Source organism: Grus americana, chromosome 2 (genome assembly GCF_028858705.1).
Source record: "Grus americana isolate bGruAme1 chromosome 2, bGruAme1.mat, whole genome shotgun sequence".
NCBI lineage: Eukaryota > Metazoa > Chordata > Aves > Gruiformes > Gruidae > Grus > Grus americana.
The window spans coordinates 91,526,753-91,554,676 of NC_072853.1; the positions used below are offsets into that span (position 1 = coordinate 91,526,753).

Genomic DNA, 27,924 nt, shown 5'->3' on the forward strand with positions numbered 1-27,924 from the left:
GAATTCCTCACCAAATTTCATTTAAATTAGCACTGTATAAATTCTTGTGGTAATTTCCAATTCTCTGAAGATATACCTTGTTCTATGAAATTACCTATGCCTCTCTCAGTGATCAAACAATCAATGTTTGTGATGAGAGTTTATCGCTCTCCAACATCCTCACTAATATTGAAAACTTGAGGATTCTAAGGAGAAATGCTTAAGTGTTAAAAAACAAGGAATGTCCTTTTCAGAAGTGCATAAACATGCCTAACTCCCATTTCTGTCACTTAAAGCACCCCAAAGTCTACCAGAATTATGATAGCCAAATTTCACTTTGAATTTGTGCTTTGGGTTTTCATCATTTTCTGGGCTACAGAATGACTGGTTTGGAGGATTATCAGGACCTCAGCAATGAAATAATAAGAACTGATACCCAGTGAGACCACTGCAGTATCATCTATTGACTGTTGCTTAGATTGAAATGCCAAAATCCTGGTGTTTCATTTCAGCAGATGTTCATTCATGTATACATTTTATTGTTAAAAAAAAAACCAACTAGTCGCTACCTTTGTAGGAATGAACTTCAAAATACAAATAAATATATTTTGCATTTTCAAAACCCCTGAATAACAGGTCCATTGCATGAAAATATCTGTTATCTTTTCCAGTTGTTAATCAATATAGAAAAACAGCCCCTTTTTAAAAATGCAAAGGAAGTTTTCTATCTTCGTCACTGAACCCCACAATGCTGGCTGACAAGAAAAGCCATGCATTGAGATGGATGGAAGTTTAACTACTTGAGGTAGAGTTAGGAGAGAAATATTTATGGATATTCTGTATTTCACAGCTTCAAAAAATGCTGCATTTGTTATTTTGGTAAAAAAACCTTGCTTATAAATGGATTTAAACTGCCACAAAGAAATGATATCCAGAGATACCATAAATGAGATCAGTCACAAAGCCTGGATCAGCTGGCATTATAAAATAGGCTCATCATGCAGAAATATTTATCTGTCTAGCCAACGAAGAAGATGCATGCAGACATCCTTGCTTAGAAACGTAATTTCCTGTTAGTCATGGCTCATGAGCAGGTGAGAAAGGGTGTGAGCAGAGAAGGTACAACAGGCAGAACTGGCTGCATTGTTAGAGCTTATTTTGGATGCCGACAAGATAAGTGAATCAAAGATGAAGAATTTTTGGATGCTGTTTTACATCACGTCTAAATCTCCTTGGAGAGTAAAGGGGTCCATTGCAATTATGGAAAGACTTCTGGTGCAGAAAGAAGTTCAGGTGGAAAAAAACAGTGCTGGGCTCACCTTTTCCCCGTCAAGTTGAATGGCCGGTATGAGGCGGCCCAAGTCTCTGCAAAGTTGACACTCATAAATTCCTGCACTCTGTTGCCAACAAACTCAGTATTGGAGAGTCAGCAGACAGACGTGCAATTTAGAAGGTGATACTTGCTTTTCACCAGATTCTTGACTCATACAGCCTGAAAGTCACAGGAATTAATATCAGGCTTTGCTCACATGGTGTTTCTCAACTGAGCTGAGGCCATCAGCAACATCTGAGGTCTCTCCCACTTCATCAACTTCAAGAGGTATTTTTCTGTCATGCTAAAGTTTCTGTGGATCACCACAGATATTTTATCACTCTAATTGTTCTGATATGATGTATAAGGTTTGTTACTTTTTGTGTTGCTTATGCAGCAGATGTCTGGCAAATAGGGTGGGCCCTCTTAGTCCTTGGCTCAGTGAAAATCACAGGAGTCCTTGGTTTGTTCTTGCTATTCAGCAACCCTACTTATCCAATGGTACCTTTACCCACAGGCAACCTCAGACACATTAGGTACTCTGTAATTACCACCTGAGCAGTCTCAGAGTGGTGGCAGAATGTGCATTCTGTCAGATGAAAGGGAAATAAGAGCCTTTGCTGTCTAGCTTGAGATCAGCTTCTGGTTCCTCAACAAGAATCTGCTTCCCTGCTGTGTCCTGCAGACACTGACAGCAAGGAAAGCATATGGCTGCAAACAGTGAGAGAGAAAAGCCAAGGGAGAACTGCAGCCATTCAGTGTGTCCACTTGCAGCAAAGACTAATCAGAAGGGACATGCTGATGGCCTGTTCTGCACAGGGTGAGTCGTTACTTCTTGCTGTGAAGTGTTCTGCTGATTGACATCACCAAGTGGATCTCTTGTTCCTTGTTTTGGCCTTCCTATGCTTATCTCATCCATGTCATCAGAACCCTTGCGATTTATAAATCATACTGAGAAGTCTTCATTCCCTTGGTCCTGACCCCAAGGCCATCAGAAACAGTAATAGAAATGTCCCTGGCAAGTGAAGAGAAAGTTTGAGGTTTTCAGCCAAAATGACTGCAAACAGGTAAACAGTGCTGAACAAAACTTGTCCATAAGGATGTGGAGCTATTTACAGTCTTTCCTAAATGTGGGTATCTTCAGGGGTAAGAAGCAACTCAGTCTGTGATTCGCTCCTCTGTGCCTGAAAGCAACTTTACCATGACAAGCATCTGACCACAAGCTAAAAGGGCTATCTTTGAAATCTGCATTCCCTCCGGAGTAGTCTAACTATCTGAAATAAAATCTGCCACTTCTTTTGTACTTGCAGTGCGTTTACATCTTCATCTTCCTTTCCACACAATGCATTTCAGCAACTACTTCTCTGTAATCTTTCAAAAAAATCCTCCTGTTATTTATCCTATCCCTATCATTGGAAAGGAATAAAGAGAGTCTCCCGATTCTGAGACTACCATGACCATCTTCAATCATCTTCATTTTCCTCTGGCCAGCAATGAACCTTTGCATTATTTCAAGAGCAAGAAGGGAGTCACAGGGCTGACAGGGGTGCTGCTAGTTCTAGTCCAGCTCCCTGCTTGACGGCAGGATGAGCCACAGCTTTGTCTTTTTCAGCAGGCATTTGCGTACTGAGTCTCCTCAGAACCTACAACGCAGGAGATCCTTCAATCTATTTGAACAAAAACTCCTGTGTTTCTCAAACACAGAGTGGTTTAAGCCACTTTTTAACCTGCATCATACTAACCTAGAAGAGCAGAAAATATCAAAGGAAAAGACTAGAAGAGCAGCAGAAAATGTTCCTTTCTGGGAATTAATGCCAGTCCAGCTACTTCATTGGCTATAATTTGACCACTGACAGAAAACGATGCATGTGAAACAAACCTCCACCAAATGGAGCAACAGAGAGACACTTAATCTTCAGGGTCACTCAAAATGTAATACGAACAGAAGTACCAAAGAAAGAGAGAAATAACAAACAACAACAAAGAAACCTGTTTGTCTAAGACAGTTAAGACAAGAGCTCAAAAGTATCAGAAAACTAAACAGGGCTAGGAGTATAGTGTTTCACTCTGCTAGTATATTAGATAACTTGAACTTTGCCTTGACAGATTCATACACAGAAGCATGAATTTTAAGGGGACTTGTGGCTCTAGCCACAAGGGGACTTGTGCCTAAAGGCCACGATTTATTGCGCTCCAGGATTACAATTTTCAATTCTCTATATTAATTTGGATTCAAAAATGCCAGTATTCCTGAATGAGAAATACACAGTTGTGTCTTGCTGCTTGAAAACCATCTCCCTTCTGTTCTGGGAGATTACTGAGTGCTACTCTGACTTAGAGCTGTTGCATCTTGCTGGTCCTACTTGTATACTTTCTGCTCTTATATTCCACAACATTTTTCCTCCAACTGTGCTACACCTAGTGCCAAAAATAAGAATGCAGAGAACAGCCCACTATGGCAAGAAAGGGAGCAGCATCTGCCTGGTTCTGCTCTGCAGTTTAGAATCATAGAAACATAGAATGGTTTGTGTTGGAAGGGACCTTAAAGATCATTTAGTTCCAACTCCCTGCTGCGGGCAGGGACACCCTCCACTTTCAGATGACAACATGAGGAACAGGCTCAGGAGCTGGGTTTTGAAGTGACTGTGTGGAGAGCAGCCATTTCCTCAACAGAAACCAGGAAAGCAAACCAGACACTTTTCTGGGAAGTTTTCTTACGCCAGCATTAAGTAAGTAAAACTAGACTCCACGGCTTTCTTCCCTTCAGGCAAAATCTTTGCAGGTCTAACTCTCTTGTCCTCAGGGCTTGAATAAACAGCACGTTTTAAATTTCTATTTCCTCTGAGAAAAAGATATGAGAAAATTCAAACCAGAAAAGAAATAAACTCTTGAGTATCTTATGAGCGATATGAAACCACCTTCAGAGCTTCCTAAATACCAGAGAAGCCTAGCATCTGATTGGGTTGATATGTAAGTATACGTTAGCAGCAATAACTAAGTGCTTCTTACAAAACAGTGTTATAAGTGTTTGTGCTTGCATACACTCATGCAAATACTTGCCCACCCACACATCATATCAATCTAAATGTGAAGGAAGACTTTTTTTTCAGGAAAATAACCCCAGAAGCATACTACAACTTATAATTAGGTTGCTCTGTCCCTGCTGCCTATGCCTTGCTGAAGCAATATAAAGCAAGGACCAGACATCCTCAGAGTCATTGATAAAAATGAGGAGTAATGAGAAGTCCTGGGCTAAACTTAGCTGACATGTCAGTGGAAAGCCTGCCTGGACAAAAGTCATCCAGCTTTCCTGTAAACACATCTGAAGAATGCAAGGTTTTGAAAGAAGACTATGTGGACAGGGATAACTTCTCTATGTTTTGCCCCTTGTGCCACAAATTCCTTCCCCACTTATGGTAGAAATATCAGAAATCCCCGGGAGGGGAACAGGGCTCTCATATTTCCATCAGGTAAACCTAAAAAAATGCAGATGATGCATGGGAAGCTCCTAACTTCAGTGTCTCTGCAGGAAGCATAGCATCTCAGGCATACCAGAGTTAGTCTGCACGCGCTGTGTGGTTGGTACGGATGCACGCAATCTGTGCCGCATCATTGCAACAGCTGCAGAGTGCTCAGCTGCAGCATACCCAATGTGCACACCTGGCACAGTCGTGCTGTGCATGCACTGGGCCCGCTCTTCTATGATGTCATGCAAATGATAGCAAGCTACTGTTTGTCCAAGCTGATGGATATTCAACAAACTCTGGAACAAATAGCTAAATTCTTCTTGCCCATTAAGGACAAAATTTCCACTCGAGGAAGGAAACAGGTGGGGAAAGCTCCCTGGAAAGGATCTTTAAGGGAGAAGTCTTCAGAAGCACAGAACTGGAGTAAGTAAAGGGAATCGCCCTACCTCCACTCTAGAACCACTACCTTATGTCACAATTGGCCAAACAGATACTTTCGTATTTTATATTTTTCTGTCTCTTCCTACTGTGCAACCTGTACAGGTTTTAAAAATTAATTTCTATTACAAAACATATGCATTTGCATTCAATGGTGCCACTTCTGACAGCAACACACATCAAATATTGCAGAATTTATTTTTTTACAGGTAAAAACCCTGAAACCTCCTTTGTTTCTAGGAGTTTACTTTCTTTTTTATAAATAGGTAGAATTTTTTTACATCTCAGTATGCATTTAAAATTGTGACTTCTTTTTGAACTCCTAGGGATAAGGAAAAATTCAAGATTCCACAAAAGGTCCCCTAATTATACTAACTGGTTGCAACAGACAGGAATGTGATTCGTCATGAGCGAAAATTATGCTGCCACTGGGAGTGGCAATGGCTTTATATCCCATTGCTCCAGAAGCCCTGTCATCAAGCTCAGCAGCCAAGTTGACACCATCAGTCCTGAGAAGAAGGTAAATATCTCCCTGACCTTTAATTCTAACCTTCATATTACAAATGACATAACTATGAAATATCTAAAGACTGATATGTGCATTAGAGATGTACATATCTGCTTAGCACATATATACTGTACATAACATTTTGAGGAAGTGAGAATATTTTCAAGATGCTATGCATTAAAATGTATGGGCTGTGTGATGAAGCTGTGCTTAACTTGTACAATAGCTTTACCAAGTGTGTTTCTAAAGAAGATTAAAACCAAACCTTTCTCACTCCTGCATGACCCAGGCTGATAATTTGTGAGAGCATAATCTTTCTACACCATTCCATCTTTTAAATATTTATATGGATAATTTAATTCTTCTTGCGTAATGGGGGAAAGGTATCTTCTACATCTGTGGAGAAAATTATTCAGACTCGGTAAGAACAAAAGTGACTTAAAATAATGGAAACTCTAAAATACTAAACTGACTTTCTAAGGGACCAGATGCCTCTACATCACTTTACTGGATGAAGACACTGGGAAAAGGCCTTCATAAGAAAGGAATTCTGTCCTAGGTGTAAGATGTGAAAAATTTTGCAGAACATTCAAGATCACCTACTAGTAATAAGTGTGATCACCACTAAAGTATATCTGGGAAAAGTGGTAAAGCTGTAGTTAAAATAAAAAATGTGACTGGAATTTTCCACTAATACACAATGTGCCTTTGTTGAAAATCTTGCTAAATGAGCCTACCTGTAGTTCAATTTTCTGTCAAATGTTTGTTAAGCAACCAGCCTTAGAAGGACACAATATGTGAGGCACAGCTGATTAATACACCCGAAGTTTTTAGAGACAGACAGAGAGTGAGGTATAATCAAGGGGTGTGATTAATAAGTGCTATGCCTAGAGGACTTGAGGCAAGAAAGATCAGGACATAAGGTGAGCTGGGACTGTGGTTAGGACAAAGTTAGGACTACGTGACAAAGCCATAGCTATTGTTTGAGCTGGAGAAACAGCTGAACTCAGAATACTGTTTCTGAAAATGTATTTCCCCCGCCATTCAAGGTGTTGGTTTTCAGATTCACTGTGAAATCCCAGATGTGGTGCATCAGGACTCTTCCATGAAGTGCTGAACAGTTCAGCCATGCTACTGCAGAAAACCTTACAGTGCTCTACCAAGGCATCTAAGCTTAGCAACTGTAAGGATGAGAAGCCTAAATCTTTGTTTCCCTTATTGCAGGCGATTGCAGCACCACAATGTGCTCTCTCAGTGCAGCCAATGCCAAGTTCTGTCTTGACTTTTTCAGAGAGCTGAGCAAAAGAAAAAGAAATGAAAATATCTTCTTCTCCCCGCTAAGTCTCTCAGCTGCCTTTGGGATGGTTGTCCTCGGAGCCAGGGGCAACACACTCAAAGAAATTGAGAAGGTGGGTTTCCTTTGCTCTAAAAAGGGGACGGTGGCAGGATGTGAGCCAAGACGCTGATAGTACCATCTGATATAGTTCCTAAGCATCCAAGTGATGTACACAGAGTGCCCTTTAAAAATACCCTTTTTTATGCTATTCCTAATACCAAACTTTTTCAGACTAAACACTGTTACAGTAATTGATTGTTCAATTAATACATCAGTGCTAAAGAAAGTGTTTTGGAGGTATCCCTCCACTCTCGAGGGCTCAGAAATGGTGGTTCCCTTTGATATGGTCTTCTGCTTTCTCTGGATACCCAAAGTCTTCTTTCTTAAGAAGAAAGATTTCAAACATTTCATGAGATCACCCTCTACAAAACCTTCTCGTTCACTTGCAAGGATCTCATGATAAAGGGCAAACAGGATTTTCCCCATTGACTGTGTCTGGCTGTGTTTTGGGATAGACTTGTAACTCTCTGTTTCAGCTTTGAGGTAGTGTCACCCAGCTGCATTCACCCAACATTTACATTGCAGGTATTTCATTTCAGCGAAGTTTTGAGCAGTACAAGCCAGGGAAACAGATACCCTCCTGAGAAGGTAAGACACAGTTGCAGCTCTGAGATGAAGCAATAGGTGCCGGTTTGTCAGCCCTTTTCCTCGCAAACAATCCCTTAATCAGAAAGCACGGCAAGGCTGACCAGCCTCTCTGACTAGATTTGCAGACCTGCTTATTACTGTTCTTTTATTAGTCGTTCAAGAGGCCTTGTGAGATTGCACGTTTCAACAGCTAAGCCTTCCCATTACAGGTTTCTAACCAAAGCAGCAGTACCAATCTAAAATGTGATAAGTGCTTAAATTGCCACCTGCAAAGGTTTGTCTACAGGGCATGCCAAAGGCACCTTGGAGCTTGCTCCTCCCAGGCTCTAAGCCAGCAGAATTTCGCTCAGTGTGTACAGAGCCATCACTGTAGGATACAGTGTGATTTGGAGGTGGACTAGTGCAGGCCTGAAGGGGAATTGTTTTGTCATTCGGTACATATGGTACAGGGTGAGTTGGAGGTGGCGTCCCGGTGCCTTTATTCCAATGCCCATATCAACTGGGTGGAGTCAGGCTTCTCGTACAGAGAGAGGCTGCCATTCACCAGCTTTGCATAGGAAAGCTCAAGCCTGCCATGAAACTTCTGTTTTCCTGTTTGAAGTGTGAAGAAGTTGGAGGAGTCCATTCCCAGTTCCAGGCTCTGTTGGCTGCAGTCAGTGAACCCAGACCAGGCTGCTCTCTCACCATTGCCAACAGGCTCTTTGGAGAAATTACTTACCCGTTCTTCCAGGTAAGTGGCTGTGGTGTCCATTTTAACAGCTCCTGGGAGTTATGAGCTCAGCTGAATTTCTTCCATGGTAAGGTACAAAGGGAAATGAAACACAACGGCGCTGCCGGGGTGTGCTGCCAAGTGACTGCACTCCACAGCTCTTGCAGTCAGGGAACTTTTCCATCTCAGTTGCCCAGTGGTTAGATGTGGGGAACAGCAGAGCACTGGCATATCCCTGCCATGCACACTCGGCGTCTAACAGAGCTGGCACTTCCTGCATCATTTCTGTCCAAGGAACAAAGCTCTATGACCAGCAGAAGATTTTTCTCTCCCCCAGTGTCTTCTCTGTTTCTAATAAAATGATTGTACTCACTCTTCCACCTTTCCGTCAGAGTCTTTGCAAATATGCGACTGATTCCTGCTGCCTTTTTAAACAAAGCTTAGAAGAAAGTAGCATCTTTGAGGTTTTTGTCAATTAGTCTAATTTACATGGAATTGACCATCTCAGAATGTGCCTGTGGAACACTGACAGCCCAGGCAATGCAAGTGCATACAAATAATTTCCTCAGGAAACCAGACCTAGGGTGTTTGTAAGAATATTGCTAGAAACAGCGCTGGTTTATCTCTGTAACCACCTTTCTTTTTTCAAGTCAAGATCTCATTTTGCTTCCAAAACTTTGCATTCTAGGTAAAGAGAGATTTTCAGGGACAGTAAAAGGTGAACCAGCTGCCTGGAAAAGCTTTATACTTAATACAAGTTGTAAGTTTTACAGTGTATATAACTACACAGAGTAAAACACACACACCTACACCCACCCTCCCCCCACATCCCTCATTGTGATATTATCAATCACAGTTATTTGTTCAAAATAAGGCAACCTTCTTTCTTTGGTGGTTGGGGGAAGACAGGCAGCATAACAATAATATATAAGCTTAAAGAAAGGTACCAGGTTTTGATCTTAGATATTTTTTGCTCTGCTGAGGCATTTCTGCTGCTCAGTACAGCTTGAAAATACAGAAAAATACATTTGCAAATATGCTTTTTACAAATAATCTCTCTCTAAAAACTGAATGCTTGCATTATTTCAATGAATTTCTTATATGTACCTTTTTTACTCATTTCTTTCTTGCTGATCTACTACATGGAATTATCCTGAAGTCATGAAATTATCTGTCTTATAAAAATCATCATGTTGCTATAATCTTCTGTCATTTGTACTTTACAGCAATACTTGGATTCCACAAAGAAATTCTATCGAGCAGAACTGGAACCAGTCAATTTTAAATACACTGAAGAAGAAGCCAGAGAGAAGATTAACTTCTGGGTGGAAAATGAGACAAAAGGTAAAGAAGAAAATGTGCAGGTTGTTTGGTTTCCAACTGAACCAGTTAGGAATATTGTGTCTGAATTTCAGTTTCCGTTTTTTTTTTCCAAAGGTAGCGATATTTTTATATGTTAAACACTTACAGCATTTTTTTGCTCAATAGAAAATAAATGTACAAAGAAGCATGAAAACGCCTTGAGTTTCTGGCTTCAAAAGCTCTACATAACTTTTTGTTATTTGTCTGATAGCATTATACTACTTTTCAGATTTACAGAAATAATTATTAATAGTCAAATGCAGCTGATTGCCTGAACAAAGTAATAATTCTTCCTAATTCATTATTTTAAAAGGTAAAATCAAAGACCTATTTTCTGCTGGATTTATTGATCCCTCTACTGTACTTGTCCTGGTCAATGCTATATATTTTAAAGGAAAGTGGGCAGTAGAATTTAAGAAAGAAGATACTAAGGAAACATATTTCCAACTGAACAAGGTACAGTATGGGCAGGAACTGAAACAGCTGGGGGATGGAAATCAGATATCTGTCTCTTATAACAACAGATGGGAGCTTTCCTCCTCTCTGTTATCTCTCTTAATAGAAAGCTACATCTTCTAGCGGAAGATGTCCCTGCCCAGGGCAGGGAGGTTGGAACTAGATGATCTTTGAGGTCCCTTCCAACCCAAACCATTCTGTGATTCTATGATATTCTTTCCCATTTGATAACCAAATATGCAACTGTTTCTATCAATTCACATCAGAAGTGGGTCCTGTGCAGCTGAGATCCTGGTTGTCACTGAGCACATGCAATAACTTTGTTGGGGATTTTGCAACTAATGATGCTGTTTCAAAAATAGTCTGCTTTTGGGTCTGAATTTGAGGATTCTGTTCCTCTGCTACTATTTACCAACAGAATAGTGTTTGTTTTCAGGAAAAAAATGAGTTAAAGACAAATTATCTCAGGAGGATGTATACATTATTCATAAAGAATTCAGATTCATGGTTGCATCAGATGCATCAGTTTCTTCATCTGAGATGCCAGAAAAAAGAAGGATGTAATGAAGGAGTTGTGAGTAAAGTCACATGGCACTGCTAGAAATGGAAAAGTAGGTTTTATGCTTCTAAAATGGATAACTTCATTGGAGCTACAAGTCCATTAAACCCATGACCAGTGTGAATAATATTTGTGGACTGAACTTGAATCTCAATACTGGAACCAATTAAACCCATGGTGATAATTTGTGTATTTTCTGTTTAATATGTTTCATGTGTTCTAGAATGAGAGAAGGACAGTGCAGATGATGTTTCAAGAAGGTTATTTTAACATGGCTATCATAGAGGAACTGAAAATGAAAGTGATAGAGCTCCCATACTTTGATAATGAACTGAGCATGTTCATTCTTCTTCCTGAAGTTGTTTGTGAAGACTTTACTGGCCTAGAACAGGTAATACCTCCTTTTCTCTCTAGTAGCATATGTAAAAGACTGTAAACAGAGCAGTACTTCAACATTGTTCCAGTATGTGGTCAGAAGACAAGTGGGAAAAATTGAACCTTATTATCTTTTCCTTCTGTTCATTATGGTGTCAATCATTATTATCAATACCTCCTTACAGCTTGAACGCACCCTCACATATGAAAAAGTAGCAGGATGGACCAGCTCAGATAGGATGCAACAGCTGAGAGTGAAGGTGTACCTGCCTCAGTTCAAGATGGAGGAAAGTTATGTTCTCAACAAAACTCTCCAGGAGATGGGAATGATGAATGTTTTTGACTGGGGAAAAGCTGATTTGTCAGGAATCTCAAGAAAAGATGGTTTGGTTGTGTCCAAGGCCATCCAGAAGTCATTCCTGGAAGTCAATGAAGAGGGCACTGAAGCAGTTGGTGCCATGGGGCTTGTTGCAGTGCCTCTGTGTCGCCCGATTTCTTATGAGTTCAAAGCTGACCATCCATTCCTCTTCCTTATCAGACACAACCCAACCAACACCATTCTCTTCTTTGGAAGATATTCCTCCCCTTAAGTGGAGGTTATTTTGGAATTAGATCTTTCTCCCCACTAACATCCCCATTTGCAAGCACTGAGGACAAAAGACGAACACATTTTTGCTAGGCTTTATCCTAATGTGCTAATTTGCTGTATAAAGACTATCTGATAAAGGCTAAATTAGAGATAAAAACCTAAAAACCTTAACTATTTCCTTTCTAACATCAACTTCAGGCATGTTTTACTTTTAGGAGGCCTCACTAAAATGACATCTACCTTAAGATACACTATGTGATATTTGCCAAAGAGCTCTAGGCCTCTAGAGACATCTGCGCAGAAAACCTTATTTTGAGCCTTTCCTAATGTAGTATGCCTCCAATAAACTCATGATTTTAGTGTTCTAAAGATGAGTGATACATTCTCCCACATGAAGGAGACAGGAGGATGGGGATCTGCATTGAAAGGATAAACTCAGGTACTCGGTCTCTTTTAGCTTTACCTACCCAACCTCTGTATAGGTGACATGGAAAATGCCATTTTGTATGGGAGTAGCAAAGTATTTCTGTGGAACCTCCCCCTTTTAAATGTTGATTTGGGGTCAGGGTTACAGCTGGAACTCTTGGAATTTGTTCTCAGAGAGCAGAGAAAACAGAAGACTCTTTTGGTGTAACTTTGCTTGTTCTCAAGCAGGGCAGACCCATTGCTTATTTTTTTTCCTGTGAGAAACTCTGTATGTGGTAGAAAGTTTTCCAACTTCTTCATAAACTTCCATGTGACAAAAACAGGGCTCCAGAATAATGGAAGGCCTTTTCTGACAAGGCCTGCTCTGGGATGGTTGTGAATTAGACACTTAATTCCCATATAAAACTTTAAGCAGTGATCAGCCATTCCCACTTCTAAAAAACAGGTCTCTCATACCATGAGTTTCTTGTTCCATCTGTTTTATTTCTCATTAGCATACAAAACTAATTAAAAAAAATCTATAGTGTTGGTATCTAGATGGGTACCCTGTATTTGTTCCATTTATCATAATAAAACCACTGCAAACTAAATACAGAATGTAGTAGTCCACAGGATTAAGTGGACAGCAAGTCCATATAGCAAGTAAAAATAATGGTAATCCTTTCGAAAATGTAAGTGACACTGAAGTCTACTTCCCATTTTTAAATATTCATCATGCTAAGTTTAGGCACCAGAAAACTCATTATTAGGATAGGTAAACCCTGAACCTCACTTAGAGCTTCTCTCTTGCATTTGATTTTACCAGGGAATTAAGAGTGTGGTTTTCCGACATGGTTGAGCCAGTCTAATGCCATCGAGGAGGAGGATGCTTCTCCCCTCGTCTCCTTCCTTACATGTGTTTCTGCTCCCTCCCCTACACCACCACTATTAGTTGCCTGCCTTGATGATGAGTTCTCTGGGATGTAAATCAAGAGAAAAATCTGTGGTAAAGTTAATTTGCTTGCTGATGACCTAGTTCCCTAAACAACCTCCTGGACGTTGTGGAGTAGGTGGTGGGAAGGTATAGCAAGGGGTTACAGAGAAGAAAGCAGCCTGCCCAGTTTGGCAGCAGGCAATGTTGAAAATCCTTGCTTTTAAAGGAAAAATATTCCACGTCTTTGATGACTCACTCTCCTTTTCCTGTTGCTCACTGAGGGGAAGAAGGTAAATGCTGGGAGCACACTAGCGCCATTTCAGAACTGCGGTTTCAAAGTACTCTTCCAAATGCTGAGATATGCAGGAAAGACTACAGTAAATTACATTACTCAACACAAAATCAATTGCTAAATAAAGCAGACTGATGATAGTCTGTGGAGCTGTCTCATAAGGCTGCAATTTCAGTATGAAACACAGCCTGAAATAGTAAAATTACCAGTAGAGGCACAATTTTCATATCAATTACCTGGTAAGAGAAGAGAACATCAAACAGGCTGTGGGCTCTTCTGATGAATAGGGTATACAAAAAATAGCCATGCATGTTTTTCAATGACTGTCATCGGTATTTTGTGTATACCTGGTTTGTCTCAAATACAAATTACTTACGTTTAAAAAAAACCCTGAAATGAACAGTGTTAGAATGTATTAGCTTGCACAATGAGACCTATATATTTTCAGATAAAATGTAAAAGAAAAACAATTAATAGCATATACAATAAAGGCAAGTGCTGTAAAATATTATCCTGAAGAGCATGAGTCTCACAACAGGAAAAGGAATTCTGTGTGTGAGCAAAAGAGAAGGTGTGGCTGAAACAAGGGTTGCCACTTAGCTTACTACAGCAGAAGCAGTCACTTATGATCTTTGTATTATTTTTTTTAAAACTTGCTCCAGGGATATCTAGATAATTTTGAAAACAAGAACAAAATATAGTATAAATAAAAATATATATATTTTATCTTCATATAACCTTTGTTCTAATTGCCATCTTAATTTATAAAACATATAAAAAATCTGGTGAAAACAACCAGGAGCTGGAAAGTAGCCTCCTGCTGCTAGTTGTAGTGGTAGCAGCTCCTAGTGTAGAGGGCAGTGCTCCTGCAAAATCAGAGAGGTTTACTTAAAAATAAACCTTCTACTCTGGCAGCAAATGCTTCTCCTGTGCAGAACTATAGACTGTAAATGTGCAATGCCAAACAACAGAGCCTGCAGGGCAGAGAAAAGCCAGAGCCTCCAAATGGTGCCTGGAGAAGACACAATGCTGAAGGGAATGCCACTACCTCTTCCCCAAGGACAGGCTTGATGCTGAGTGTTGCTGCACAGCCTGCTGAACCACGCCGGCATTCCTCACAGCCTACAGATATGTACACTGCCAAAAAGCAAAGCAAAAGAAGTCAAATACTATTTGCATGAGCACCCACGGAAAGATAATGCCCATTTGTCCCACAGTAGAGAGATCTGTGTCTTTCCATGGTCTGATTACTGAGTGACTCTCAATTTACGTATTCACCTGTCCCCTGGACTCTAATCCCTCTGATGGCTGCCGTTCTCCTCAGTTTTCTCTGATATTTTGCTTTCCTTTAAAGTATTTCTTAGTATCTATGTATAACATAATTGTTATTATATCTTCAAAAGATTTGCAATGGATGGACAAGAAGAGCAGAGGAAGATTTTTGGGTTGTCACTGAAAAAGCTGAAGAGAGCAGTTTTGAGTAGTACTTTTTTCCCATATGAAGACTAATGTTTATTTCCTTCAAACTAGAACTGACAGCAGGTTTTATACCAGGATGTCCTGGTTCCTTATGATCCCAGTAAGAAAGGCACTCAGACTCTGTAAGGTATCACTTCAAATGCCATTTATTGGATCTAATACTACAAAGAAAAAGAAAGGTCCCTTCAGAGGCTGCACAGATGAGCTACTCAGCAGGCAAAGGGCAGCACCACTTGCCAGAGAGCATCACGAGCATGAGACTGTTGCATGAAGTGAGCACGATCTGGCGACCTGAGGAGTGGCAACTGGACAAGCTTCTTCCTTTCTTTTGGCAAGCGTGTGCAGCAGAACAAAAGTCACTGTTTTACTGGTGCTTTATTATAACAAATTGAGTTATTGCTAGAGCCAACCAGCAATCAAGGGCCATAGAGGACCGGTGGATGTGCTTGGCCTCCTTCTACCTTGGGTTGCTGTGCGAACACAATACACATTGACATACCAGCTACTATGAGCTCTGAAGGGGAAAGGACACGTTAGGCATTAACTTTACTGCCAGCCTGACACACTGACTCTCTCAGAGGTTTAATAAAATGAGCTGGTTGTCTTAAAAGTTGCTAGCACCTATACCAATGACAGTCTGCCTCAGACTGTGTGTGCACCACACAGAGCAGATCATCTCCAGCATGGCAAATACCATGACTGAAAAAAAACCATCTGAAATCCTGTAAGTGGGACTTCTTTGGCCACATCTCAGTTCATTTAAGGTGATTGAAAGGTGCCAGTATAGCCTCTGCTGAGCATTGTGCAGATGGACAGGCCATCCAAAGCATAAGCAAACATTACCCCCAAGCGTTGCACAATAGTTGCTGAGCAACCATAGGAAATCAAATGTGAAAATCTGAACAGCAAAATGCTGGAAAGAGCTGTTTTTTCTGCTGCTTAGTATCTCCTTGATTATACCAACACTGGAGAAGAGGGGCAAACACCATGAACTGGTTTAGGCACAAAGGACAGCAGAATCCTTGCTGACCTCTTTCTTGGCACAAACATGGATATGGAGCAGATTTTAACCTGTTTGTCTTGCTTTACAGTATTACACTCTTAGCTTTTGAATTTCAGGAGAAGCATCTGATTTCCCCAAGTCCAATGCCCTAACTAGGCCAAGTTACAAAAGAGCACTTGACTGATGATGACTGCATCTGGTAGCCCATTCTGATCAAAATTTTCAGCTGCTCACAGGCTGCTTTTGCAACCACTTTTGCACTAACATTCAGTGTAGAAAAAAATACAAAACAAACCAAGGGTGTGTAGTGACAGACTTCTCTCTGGAGAAGTTGTACTGCCCCATCCATGACTACTAGCAGAACCAAACTTCCTCTCTTCCATGAGCTCATTTACTTTGGGTGTATTAAACTACTTTGCTTGCCTTGACAAAGTAGCTTTTTACACCAGTGTAGCTAGCCTAATTCAGAAACTGAGCAGTTATCAGATGTTCAACCAGCTTACCTGTGTGGAGAACTGTTGTGGTGATCGTGCTTTTGCAGAGGTATGAAATGTAGAGTGTACAAAGAAGGCAAATATATTGGCAGGGAGAACATACCAGAAACATCTACATGCCTTCTTCTAGAGAAGCTGGTGCAACAAAATGTTTATTGAGAAAATCTTGGGCATTAGGCAAAGAGCTGGCCCTCTGTGTCCTTCACGTGCACGCTCCACAGATATCCAACCAGGACAAACATGTTGAAGCAGAACATATAAAGGAGTGTGGGTGCCCAGGAAAGCTCTTGGTGAAAGCCCCAAAGGCATGTTTGAGCAGCTGCTGACCAGTAGCTGGAACTCTAATGTGAATGTGTGAAAATGGGACAATAAGAAAAGACACACTACAGCTCTTTCCACACAAAGCCTGTGCCCTAGGGTAGTGACAGTTTGATAGGATAAAGTAAAAGCTACAGCTATAAGGTAAACAAGGTGAGAGGAAAGCTGTCTTTAGATTTTTCCCATCCTCATCACTGCTATAACATCCTAAGATGAAAAGCTCATTCTGAGTTGGGAAACTGAAAGCCACCCCAATTATCAGGCTCTGCACGTGCATGTCTGCATTTCAACAAAACAAAACACGCTGTTAAGGGTAAAGTAGCTGCCTTTCCCTTTCACAGAGGGTGCACCTACTGCTGTATGCTCTGCGAGTTAATATGTACAAATTTGGGATTTCTATTATCCACTCCTATGGCCTTTACAGATGCCAGGTTTGTTTCTTTACTGCTCATCAAGTCTATTATTCACTAAAGAGTAATAGCTTTTTGCAATTGAATTATATTTGATATTGTGCATTATGATTGTCTAACAGACCATGAATGTTCCTGCAGACAGATTCTGTAGTTTATTCACCTGCCATAGTAAAAAGGTAGGTATGGAAGATCTATGAGAATGGCCTGTGCATGTACCATGGGCCTTGTTGCCATGACCTGGGGAGAATGAAAATTAAAGGTGACCCTCAGCCATCCTTTAAATCCTACTGGCTGGTTAAAATCCATTTCTGAATATCTGAATACTCTGGGGTCTGACTTACAGGCCAGCAAATATGTAATTCCTGACTGTTCCTCAAATCTCTTCCTCTGCCATGCCCACCCCCAGACCTCTAATTCACCTCAACACTACTGCTCTGACTATTTTCATCAAAACAAAGTTTTAGCAAAACATGCTTTCTATTCAGCACCTTTCTCCCCTCCTTCACATGTATGCTGTAGACCCTATAGTTTGACTTCAGGTAAAAAATTTTGGCCTCACCTTGGTACAGAAATAGATGTGGCTGTGCTTTTAACAAGTACAAGCTATAAACCACACCAGTCCTTGGACTCCAGGAACAGACTTCTGCATTTTGGCAGACCAAAACACCTTTCAGTACTGTTTTGGCCTTGGAAAATAAACAGAAAGTTGTGGATTTGTTCTTACATGGAAAAAATCCATTTCAAAACCCTCTGACTAGAATGACCATCCTGTAGCTGGTTCTGCTTGGAATTGCATTAATTTGGCAACATCAAATGGTCACTGTCCACGAGGAAGATGTGTTCCACTGCACAGATGATGTAGTGAGTTGTTGCATACATATCAGACCTTCAGCAGTTAGCCCTGTATTCACTTTTCCCTTCACGCTTGGTGGGACTACTGTGTTACAGTGCTTGCTGTACTCACTGTGCCTCATAGGTGAGAAGAAGAGAAACAGCTAGGTTTTCAGGGACTGATGCACTTTTTTGCACTCCCTGGTAATAGAAGACTCTTTCCTCAGCTATGTCCATGGATGCTCACTAATGATAACCTGTGGTGGGAACTGTTTGCTCACTCCCAAATCACTGCACTACAACTAGGTCTTTTTTTCCTGTAATGGGATCTTTAACTTCACTTTACTGTGAGAATCACAGATCTGATGTTACAGCTAGGTTTATTAAAAATGTATTATGTTTCTCTGGATATATTTTTAACACTGTTTTTCCTCTGGCTTTTTTTGCATGGCTTTTTCATTTGGCTCTAGTTACCTAATATGGCCCAATCACATTAATGTGTAATTTCAGAAGAACTGTATGAAACATAGGTTTAGGCTTGAACTCCAATTGCTTTGGTACAGCCTTATAAGTTACAGCAAAAGCTTAAATAATTCATTTTTTAAATTAAATTTTACTTCAATACATAAAGGTTGACTTGCTGCAGATGATAGAGTACCAGCTTAACATTGGTCTACTCAATGTTTCAAAGTGCAATGAATCAAAGGGTCATGATGAAAGGTAGTGACTCAAAAGATCGCTCCTTGAAGGCTAGCAGTGGGAGTGTCTCAAATGGTACAATATATATCACCAAGAGCTCAGAGAATCTGTTTAGGTTCAGCTGGCAAGCTGGATTATTACGTGCCTCTCTGAAGTTTGTGGGGTAAGTATTTCTCCAAGTAAAATATAATTTCTAATTTGTATTCTTTAATATTGAAAAAAAAGAGTGATGTTATATTTAAGAACTTTAAGGTAAGTATAAGACAGCTATGTAAAAAGACAGCATATACAGTAATTTTACTTTGCCTTATCAATATATCTTGTACTGTTTGACTGTCAAATACTTTTAGGTGTGCAAAATAGGAGTGTTTGTACACCACAGCTTTGAGTAGAAATATCTCTTTTCATTGAAAATCTGGTGTCACATTAAAACTGTTTTTTTTATAATTTTAATAATTATTTTGGGAATAAAGGTATTTCTCTTTTCTCAATCTCACTCAGGAGAACACCGGTGAGGTACGGTATGATGATTCACAGAGTCTGTGCTTCCACAGTCATGAGCGCCAGATGCCTCTCAGGTCACATAATCAACCACATGTGCTCCAAAGTATGGATATGCTGCTGTTCCTCCAACTTTAACTCTTTTAGAGATAGAAGAACAGTATGCAACTTTCTTGGTCTCAGATTCAAAAGAGAGAATAACTGCAGGTTTCAATGAATATCCTTAACGTATCACAATCATTTGCATGTATAGGGCTTACATCTGACTGCATGAATGCAGCTCTACACTGTTTCAAGCTGTGCTGCCAAAACCTGTATTTATGATATATATGCTCGTGCTTTTTCTCAACAAAAAAGCACCAGCAGAGATTAAATGTCCAAAACGGGACTACAGGAAAGAACCCTCCTAAATCCATAGTTCAGCATCTAAGCAACTGGCTGGGTTTACAGACCAACTTACTCCCATTATTCCTATAAACTACAGGAAAGCAACCTCCAAATTTGTGGCTGGTTGTACTAAGTAACAGTAAGAAGTACAGTAAGAGTATAGTGAGTTGACTACATTTGATTTAAAGATCGAGAGCATGGTCCGGAGCAGCCACAGAAGAAATGAAATACGAAGTTTGCATTGTCTTAAACGTCATTGAGAGTCCTCTGGATGGCCATAGGGAAACTCATGCATTCAGTGTTATACTTATCATATGGAAGGATGGATGAAACTATCTATTTCCTAAAAGGTGAATACAAGATACTATCTTTATGATGAGGTAGTGTCTTGCTGAAAGAAAACAAACATGCATTCAGAGATAAATGGGTCAGGAGTTACGATATTTCTAATGATCACAGAATTTGCAGGCTTCACATCATTCATTGGTTCAGCATCATAAAGCCAGTGGTGAACTAGCAGTTTCTGGGCTATTGACAGTACTTTTTGAAACAAGTGCTACATATCACTACTATACAATTGCATTTCTGTTTGCTGCAGACAACACTGATTTCACAATGGGCTCCATCAGTGCAGCAAATGCAGAATTTTCTTTTGATGTATTCAAAGAGCTGAAAGTCCACCATGCCAACGACAACATCTTCTATTCCCCCCTGAGCATCATTGCAGCCTTGGCCATGGTTTACCTGGGAGCAAGAGGTAACACTGAGTATCAGATGGAGAAGGTAAGTTACACAAATGGATACAAACTCCTTTTGATCCCGTTCAACACAGCAACAGATTATCCCTTTACATCTTTGGGACTTTCTCCAGTTGAGGGGAGAAAGTCACACAGTCACATTTGGCACTGGATTCAAACCTGCCCAGAAAAAGCATGGCATTCCAAACCATGAGGTTTGGATTTGGAGCTGAGGTTTCACTTACCATTGCTTTTCCCCATGAAGGGCAAGAACAGCCTTTGGTTTCCATTAAGAAAGAGCAGTCTTGAAGAATGGTTAAGGCAGGTCTCTTACTTCAGTTTATATTATCTCACTGACCTGATTCCTGCCAGGTGGAAAGGATAACCTGTAACATACAAAAGATGAAACATTCAGAAAACAAGAGTGACAGTTATAAATACAATACAGTAAGGCTGTAGCTAGTTTATAGACTGATGCCATTAACTGGGAAAGAAGGGATCTAAGCTGAGGATCATAGGCACAAATTTTCAATGTGGCATATGCAGTAAAAAACCCACCTGATTTAAAGTTCACATGAAACTTCACAGTTCATCTATGTGCTGATCAGACCTGGCTAGTCCAGACCTATAGTTTCAACACAAATATCAGTGACTATTCATGTACTTAATTTCTTCTATTGCTACCTTCAATTGCAGGTTCTTCACTTTGACAAAATTGCAGGACTTGGAGGAACTATTCAGACCAAGGTACAGAAATCTAAGGTACATTTATTTCTCTTTCACATTTTTCTACTGAGAACAGACTGTTCTGACTGTGCTTCAAGTAGGTTCAACACCTTCCCAAACCTTTGCTAATGCTCTTAATTTAAGAGATGTAAATTTAAAAAAAACAAACAGAAAAACAAGACAGGCTGCACATGTTGCACCAGAACAAGTGGCAGTACAGATTAAGATGCTTTGGGCACTGGGCTACTGTCTTGTGTAGAGGAGCATCTGCACACCTGCCAATGCTGCTGGGGGACAGCATGTGAAAGGGGCTCAGCACCTGGAGCCAGGGTACAGCAGTCAGACTCGCAGCTGAGACTCCGAAGTGGGGCAGGAAGATGCTTTGGCAGAAAAGAGCCCAGAAGCCTCAAAGGCTGGAAAGTAACCACACTCTTCCAAAAGCTATAGGGACTTTTCTAGCCTCAATTCCCACTGCTACCTCAAGAGAACCATGAGGGGCACTGGTACCTTGATACCACCTGTGTGCTTTCCTCCATGTTAATCTGCTTCCCCTAAAAGTAACATGAGCCATGCTCCCTGGCTTGTCCTTATCCACTTGGGATACACGAGCACAAGGTGGGACTTTCAAAGGACAAGAAGACTTTTCCTTTTTTTTTTTTTTTAATAAAGATAAAGGTAATATCAGCTGGAACATTTAGTGGCTGGTTAAGCATTTAGAAAGGAACAGTTTAACACAATTCTCCTTCTCATAAAATTAAGTCCCAGCCACTGTTTATCATTGTGCATTTTTCTTACATGTTGTTAGCCTGTGTCACCTGGAACACTATTCTTGAGGCATTAGACAGTTGATCCATTTTTTCACTATGAGGCACTTCCTGACTCCCTTGTCCTCTAGCACTCTTCTCCCGTCTGCAGCTTCAGCAGAAAGCTGCCATGAAAATCCAAGCAGAAGCTGGGAACTAGAAGCTCTATATCTATGACAACTCGCCAGTTGCAATCATTGACATCTGAATTTTTCTCTTTGTCACCTCACTCCTGAGCCATACGGTTTCAAATTCATCACTGAATTTTTCTGCTTGTTATCACCTAGAATGAGTGTCATCATATGCTATGAGTTAATTGTACATCATCAGTTGCTTACATTGAACTACCCTCCCATGGAGCTTTTAGATTGCAGTACATGTTCATTTGCAAATGTCCAAACACTGTTTTCCCATGTTATTTGCACCTTATAAATAATTATATTCCTAGTAAAATAAGCTAACAGCTATACTTTTTTATCTTCTTATCATCAACTCAGTGTGGCAAGTCTGTGAATATCCACATACTGTTTAAAGAACTTCTCTCTGATATCACTGCACCAAAAGCCAATTATTCACTCCATATTGCCAACAGACTCTATGCTGAAAAGACATGTCAAATCCTACCGGTGAGTTGTACATTAGAGTGATTTCTTGCTAAACTCTGTATAAACCTGTAATCCAGGAGGACTAGCCAAAGCAGGTGATCTGTTAATCTAATGGTCCCCACTGGTAGGAACTTCCATGGCTTCTCCCTTTCCTGCAGCCCTGACAATAGCCTGAATGGAAAACAATTCCAGGCAAAAAGATGGCCCTCTTCAAAAATGAATGCAGCAATAAACAAAGCTATTTGGTAATGTAATCCCCCCACCCCTTGTTCCCCAAAGCCTTTTCATTTTAATAGGTTGTTTGTTGGGTTTTTTTTCAGGAAATAATTTGACTTCAGCACATTTCTTCATTTGAAAAACTTAATTCAAAACCAGCTTTTGGAAGTGTCAAAATCTTTCATTTGACATTTTCAAAACAAAATATACGAATATTCCAAATCAAAGAAACTTCCTATCTTTAAAAATAAGGAAAAATGCCTTTTTTTTTTTTTTAAAGGAGTGGACATAATGATAATAAAACACTCTGAAATGTACCTGAAAGAGTGGATTTGGATTAGGCTTTCTTCAAGAAAATGTTTAAACATTTCTAACATATACTCTTAACTGGTCAAGTAATAAAAATGTCAGATCTGGAAAAGTCATGTATCAGAGTAATTTTTCTGGCCCAGTTTTAGTAGATTCTTCCAGCAATGAGAACAGCCTAACCATGGCATCACTATAAAAATCCTTTTAGCCATATTTTATTTCACCTTCCTACTCTTTTTAAAAAATGACTAGTTTGGTGGCTACAATTGCTGTCTTTACAGATCTACTTAAAATGTGTGAAGAAACTGTACAGAGTAGGTCTGGAAATGGTCAACTTCAAAACAGCATCAGAACAAGCCAGACAGCTCATTAATTCCTGGGTGGAAAATCAGACAAATGGTAAGGTCAGACAAAATTTTGAAATATACTTCCCTCTTGCAACTGTATTTGAACAACTTCTGGAAAGACTAAACATTAGAGGAGAAATTTCCTCCTCCCATCCCCATTAGTGGATATTTCCTGTGGAAAGGGATGACTCGATTGCATCTGTGTGGCAGTAACAGTGTGTACGAAATATATCTGGCAAAGGTAGAGGTGCCAGAATATGCATACTTTATATGCACACTTTTTGTGTCTGGAGAGCTTAACTCATGCAAGGTTAGTCCCAGCTTATCTAGAATATTGGCATAATTCTTATCTAGAAAATTGGCATAACAAGGGGGCTTCCAGGGGAGAAAGTAATGCATGCACTAGGCTGATGGCGGGGAAAGGAATGATTTGGGAACTTGTGTACCTTTATTGCACTGAGGTAGGAGGAAAAACAAGAGTGAAGTGTGAGAAAGAAGCACCGTGAGAAACAGAACTTGTATATTGCTGCTTCCCTCTCCTGTTCCTTCTTTTCTATATAAATCCAAGCACTGGTTAGAAATATTCCCAGGGATGTATACCACTCTTGAACCTACCTGTCTTCTTGCAGAAATGTCTGGCCAGGTGCCAGTCATTCTGTATTAAATCATCCTCATGAATCCGAATTCCACATGCAGACCTTTGAAGAAGAGGAAGCCAAGTCAAGCAGCAGCATATCGATTGACCTCTAAAATGTAAGACTACTGCTATGAACCTTACCACTCTCTGCTCTGCTTCTTCCTTAAAGGACAGATCCAAGATATCCTTGAACCAGGTTCTGTTGATCTCGATACTGTGCTGGTCCTTGTGAATGCCATTTACTTCAAAGGGATATGGAAGGCAGCATTTAAAGAAGAAGATACTCGGGAATTTCCCTTTACCATGACAAAGGTAGGGGGGCATGGACACAGGTTCTGGCCAGGAAGCCAGACAACATGCTGTGGTCATTGGCCAGGTGATTCAGCTGCGTCCCTCACTGTCAGGTTTGCAAGAGCTGTGCCTGACCAGAGCGCGCCAGCAGGCAACAGACTGAAACGGAGACACAGCTCTTCTTCAGAGGCAACATGCTTGAAGATCGAGTCCTGTCCCTTTCAAAGAGCTTGTACTCTTGCCTGCCTAAAGAAAAAAATGCTGCCTGGTCATATTGTCTCACATTTCTGTTTTTGCAGCAAGAAAGCAGACCCGTGCAAATGATGTGTCAGAACAGTACCTTCAAAATGGCAGCGGTGCCTGCAGAGAACATGAAGATCCTGGAGCTGCCATATGCCAGTGGAGAGCTGAGCATGTTGGTGCTGTTGCCTGATGACATCTCTGGCCTGGAGCAGGTATGGCCCTGGCAGGGGAAGCAGAAGAGTCATGTAAATGGACAGCAAAAGGTCTGACAGCAGAAGTGGGACTTGTCCATTTACATTCCAGCTGCCCACCCCCCCGCTGTGCTGGGCAGGCAGGGGAGCACAAAAGACCCCCAGGTGCTACCGGGTGCTCAGGTAGGGACTGGCCTCTGGGGAGAGCCCTGGACTCTGTCTAATAAAATGAAGGTAAATGAGTGTAGTGCTGCTGTAGCCCTCCCTGCAGAAGAGGATGTATGTATGGGCAGATTTATGTTTTTCTTCATTGAGAGGTAATTTCAGTTGCTAAAACTGAGGAGAATTAGGCATTCTTTGCAGGAATCACTAATGGGCTGGTTTCAAAAATTGCTCTGATTATGTCATCATGGAATGAAAAACAAGGGGTTTTTTCTTGATTTTGAAATGGGGAAATCAATCAAGCTAACCTAACTGATTAGTAACACTTCATCAGGTAAGACTTCAGAGAATGTTAAATAGACATGGGAAGGAAATGTATGTAAGATATTTGGAAATTACACATCAAACAATGAAAACTTTGAGACTCAGGTCTAATGAGATGAACATCAACAGCAGAAAGAATCCATGAACATACAGGGACAGAAAATGAGGACAGCATAGAAAGTAAAAGAAAACAAAAATGCTTTAAGTCAGCTTGAGTCAGTTTTCGCCAGATGCATGAAAATTAGTAAAAAAAAAAAAAAGTTTTACCCTTTAAAGAAAAAAAAAAGTGGGACCAGTATGCAGTGAGGTAAGAATATAAATATAATCTACTGACTGTGCAAAATTAAATAAAACTTTTGTCTTGGTCTTGGAAGAAAATGAAGCTAAACAACTGAGTGAATGCATGATGCTAATGGCAAAGAGGAAATAAAAATGGACAGACACAAGGGAAAATCAAAACTCGAAACTGTAATTTTCTTCCGTCAGGTGGACTGGATTATCTTCGTGCAGGATTTCTGAAAGAAGTAGCAAAAAAATCAGAATTCCAATGTCAATCATTTAAAATAAAATTATCAATGTGATATCAAATTACATATTTGTACTCAAAAAAGGGAAAAAGGCAAAAAGGAAAAAGGGATGCAGCCTGCATTATATAATCTATTATTCTATTTTCAGCAATTTTTTTTGGAATTATGTTACAAAGTAGAGTTAATAAAGATGTAGAAGAGTTTGCTTTTCTTAGGTACTATCAACTATAGGTAAATTTTCATGGCCTTTTTTTGCTATCTCTTTCACGAGCTGATTTGCTAGGCTGTGAAACTGTTGGGTTGTGCCTCATGAGACACAAGACTCGCTGGACAGAAGGGGATATGTCAGGTGGGTAAGGAACTGAATAAAATGACACTGACACAGGCAGTACTGGAGAGACAAATAATAAATTACAAGAAGGATGTTGATACAATGCACTTCAGAAACCATTGTGGTTTGATGTTTTTATGACAGCCTTGATTAAAATGAATGGTAGGAAGAAGTTGTATTCACATCCTAGGCATTTCATTCCCTGCCTCTCTTTGCAGCTCGAGAACAAAATCAGCTTTGAAAAACTTACGGAGTGGACCAGTCCTAATGTGATGCAAAAGAAGAGAGTGAAAGTGTACCTCCCGCGCATGAAGATTGAGGAAAAATATAACCTCACATCTGTCTTAATGGCCTTGGGTATGACCGACCTGTTCAGCCCTTCAGCCAACCTGTCTGGCATCTCTTCAGCAGAGAGCCTGAAGATATCGGAGGCCATCCATGAGGCATACATTGAAGTCAATGAAGAGGGCACTGAGATGGCTGGCTCAGCGGGTGTGATGGCAGACATCAAACATTCCTCTGAGTTTGAAGAGTTTAGGGCTGACCATCCTTTCCTTTTCTTGATCAAACACAATCCAACCAACAGCATCCTCTTCTTTGGTAGATACTGTTCCCCCTAAAGAAAGAAAGAGCTGGAAATAACGCTTGCCTTCCCCTCAGCAACAGACCCCCTTTACAATAACGCTGTAGCGTAATCTCGTCTCTTCAGTATTTTCTCCAGGTGGAAAGCCTAATCTAAGAAATGCCCATTTGGGAAGCTTCCATAACAAAGACATACTTGCAGGTGAGGAAACAGCAGCAAGCATGTTTACTTCTTTCCCTTCTCATACTGGTTTCAGGATTGCTTGAGCTGAGCAAAGACTGAGCCAACAGAGAATAGAGTCACCCACCAGCCAGGAAGGGGCCAAGTGATTTTCAGTCAAGGAACAGGTTGCAGGCATGAGTCCAAGTCTTTGGGAGTCCATCACATAGATAGTCATGGGCTGCGGTCATCCCATTCCCCACTAGCATCCTGCTGACGAATACATGTTGTTGTTCCTGACACACAGGCATTGAGATCTCCAGACTGAAGGAGATGCTTGTGGATAAGATTCTGCTATGCTATTGGTTGGTGCCTATGTAAGTTTTGATTTTTTTACTTAGCTGTTGGGAAATGGTGTACATGTCCACTAACAACAGAGTTGTTCTCTCACCATGAGTTCCTCACCTAATTCTGAAATTCTTGCAGAGGTTCTCCAAAGTCATGGAGAATCTCCATTCCACTTCAGAGAGTGCAAAGAGATCGAGCTTTGTGTAGGTGCAGTTATGCCTTCTCACAGAGTGTAGATTCAAAGCCTGAAACATGGATACCTGGATGATCCAGAACTCAGTGAGAACCACCAGGCAAAAGGGCTCTCTGAATTCTTGTTTAAAACATTGGAAGACAGTTCAAATTTGAGAACATTTTGTTTTTTGTGAAAAATCCTGCAAATGGTATTAAAGAATCTGATTTCTCCATGGGAGTTATGTGAAAAAACCACAGCTTTCAAAATAATCCCTATCTCTGTTGAGCTTGCTTAGTAAGTAAACTTCAGTTAGGCCCTGGAAAGCCCTCAGGTGAAGTTCAAAACTCAAGTACATTATTATTCCATGAATTCAGCTGGGCTTCTTCATTCCTGTAATAGTTCAAGGCTACATGTCTTGTTTTGTAGAACTACATGAGAATCCTAATATTCTCTGTCTTTTTCTTCCTATGTGTCCATTGCCATTTGCAAATATGGATATATTGGTTCAATACTATGTCCTGTTTTCATTCTAATCATATGTTATTGATTTTGATGCATACGATTGATTTTTTTGTTGTTAACATAATAAAAGAAAATCACAAATGCTTGTCATGAGAATTATATTAATTTTCTGGACTACAAACCCTTAAAAATATCATTACATTGGTAACTGTTGCAAGTAAAATGACATTTAGTACAAAATCCTATTTTTAGAC

The 27,924-nt window shown here is 40.3% G+C and overlaps 1 protein-coding gene across 1 annotated transcript; it reads left to right on the forward strand.

The window, feature by feature from the left end:
• The first annotated feature begins 6,907 nt into the window (after nucleotides 1-6,907).
• LOC129202381 (uncharacterized) lies at nucleotides 6,908-27,320 on the forward strand. Its single transcript, XM_054815041.1, has 15 exons — nucleotides 6,908-7,113; nucleotides 7,626-7,688; nucleotides 8,290-8,418; nucleotides 9,624-9,741; nucleotides 10,073-10,215; nucleotides 10,998-11,165; nucleotides 11,335-11,724; nucleotides 17,196-17,252; nucleotides 19,954-20,277; nucleotides 20,928-20,978; nucleotides 22,258-22,386; nucleotides 23,172-23,289; nucleotides 24,044-24,186; nucleotides 24,465-24,620; nucleotides 26,162-27,320. The coding sequence occupies exons 1-15, from the start codon at nucleotides 6,946-6,948 to the stop codon at nucleotides 26,561-26,563; spliced, it is 2,559 nt and encodes an 852-aa protein (XP_054671016.1). The 5' UTR covers nucleotides 6,908-6,945; the 3' UTR covers nucleotides 26,564-27,320.
• The last annotated feature ends 604 nt before the right edge of the window (nucleotides 27,321-27,924 follow it).

Bases quoted from the DNA above. Each gene is read 5' to 3' on its own strand.
- LOC129202381 (XM_054815041.1), top strand. From the start codon at position 6,946: ATGTGCTCTCTCAGTGCAGCCAATGCCAAGTTCTGTCTTGACTTTTTC. The intron at 20,979-22,257 runs GTACAGAAATCT...TCATCAACTCAG, and splicing joins GAGGAACTATTCAGACCAAG to TGTGGCAAGTCTGTGAATAT. The intron at 24,621-26,161 runs GTATGGCCCTGG...CTCTCTTTGCAG, and splicing joins ACATCTCTGGCCTGGAGCAG to CTCGAGAACAAAATCAGCTT.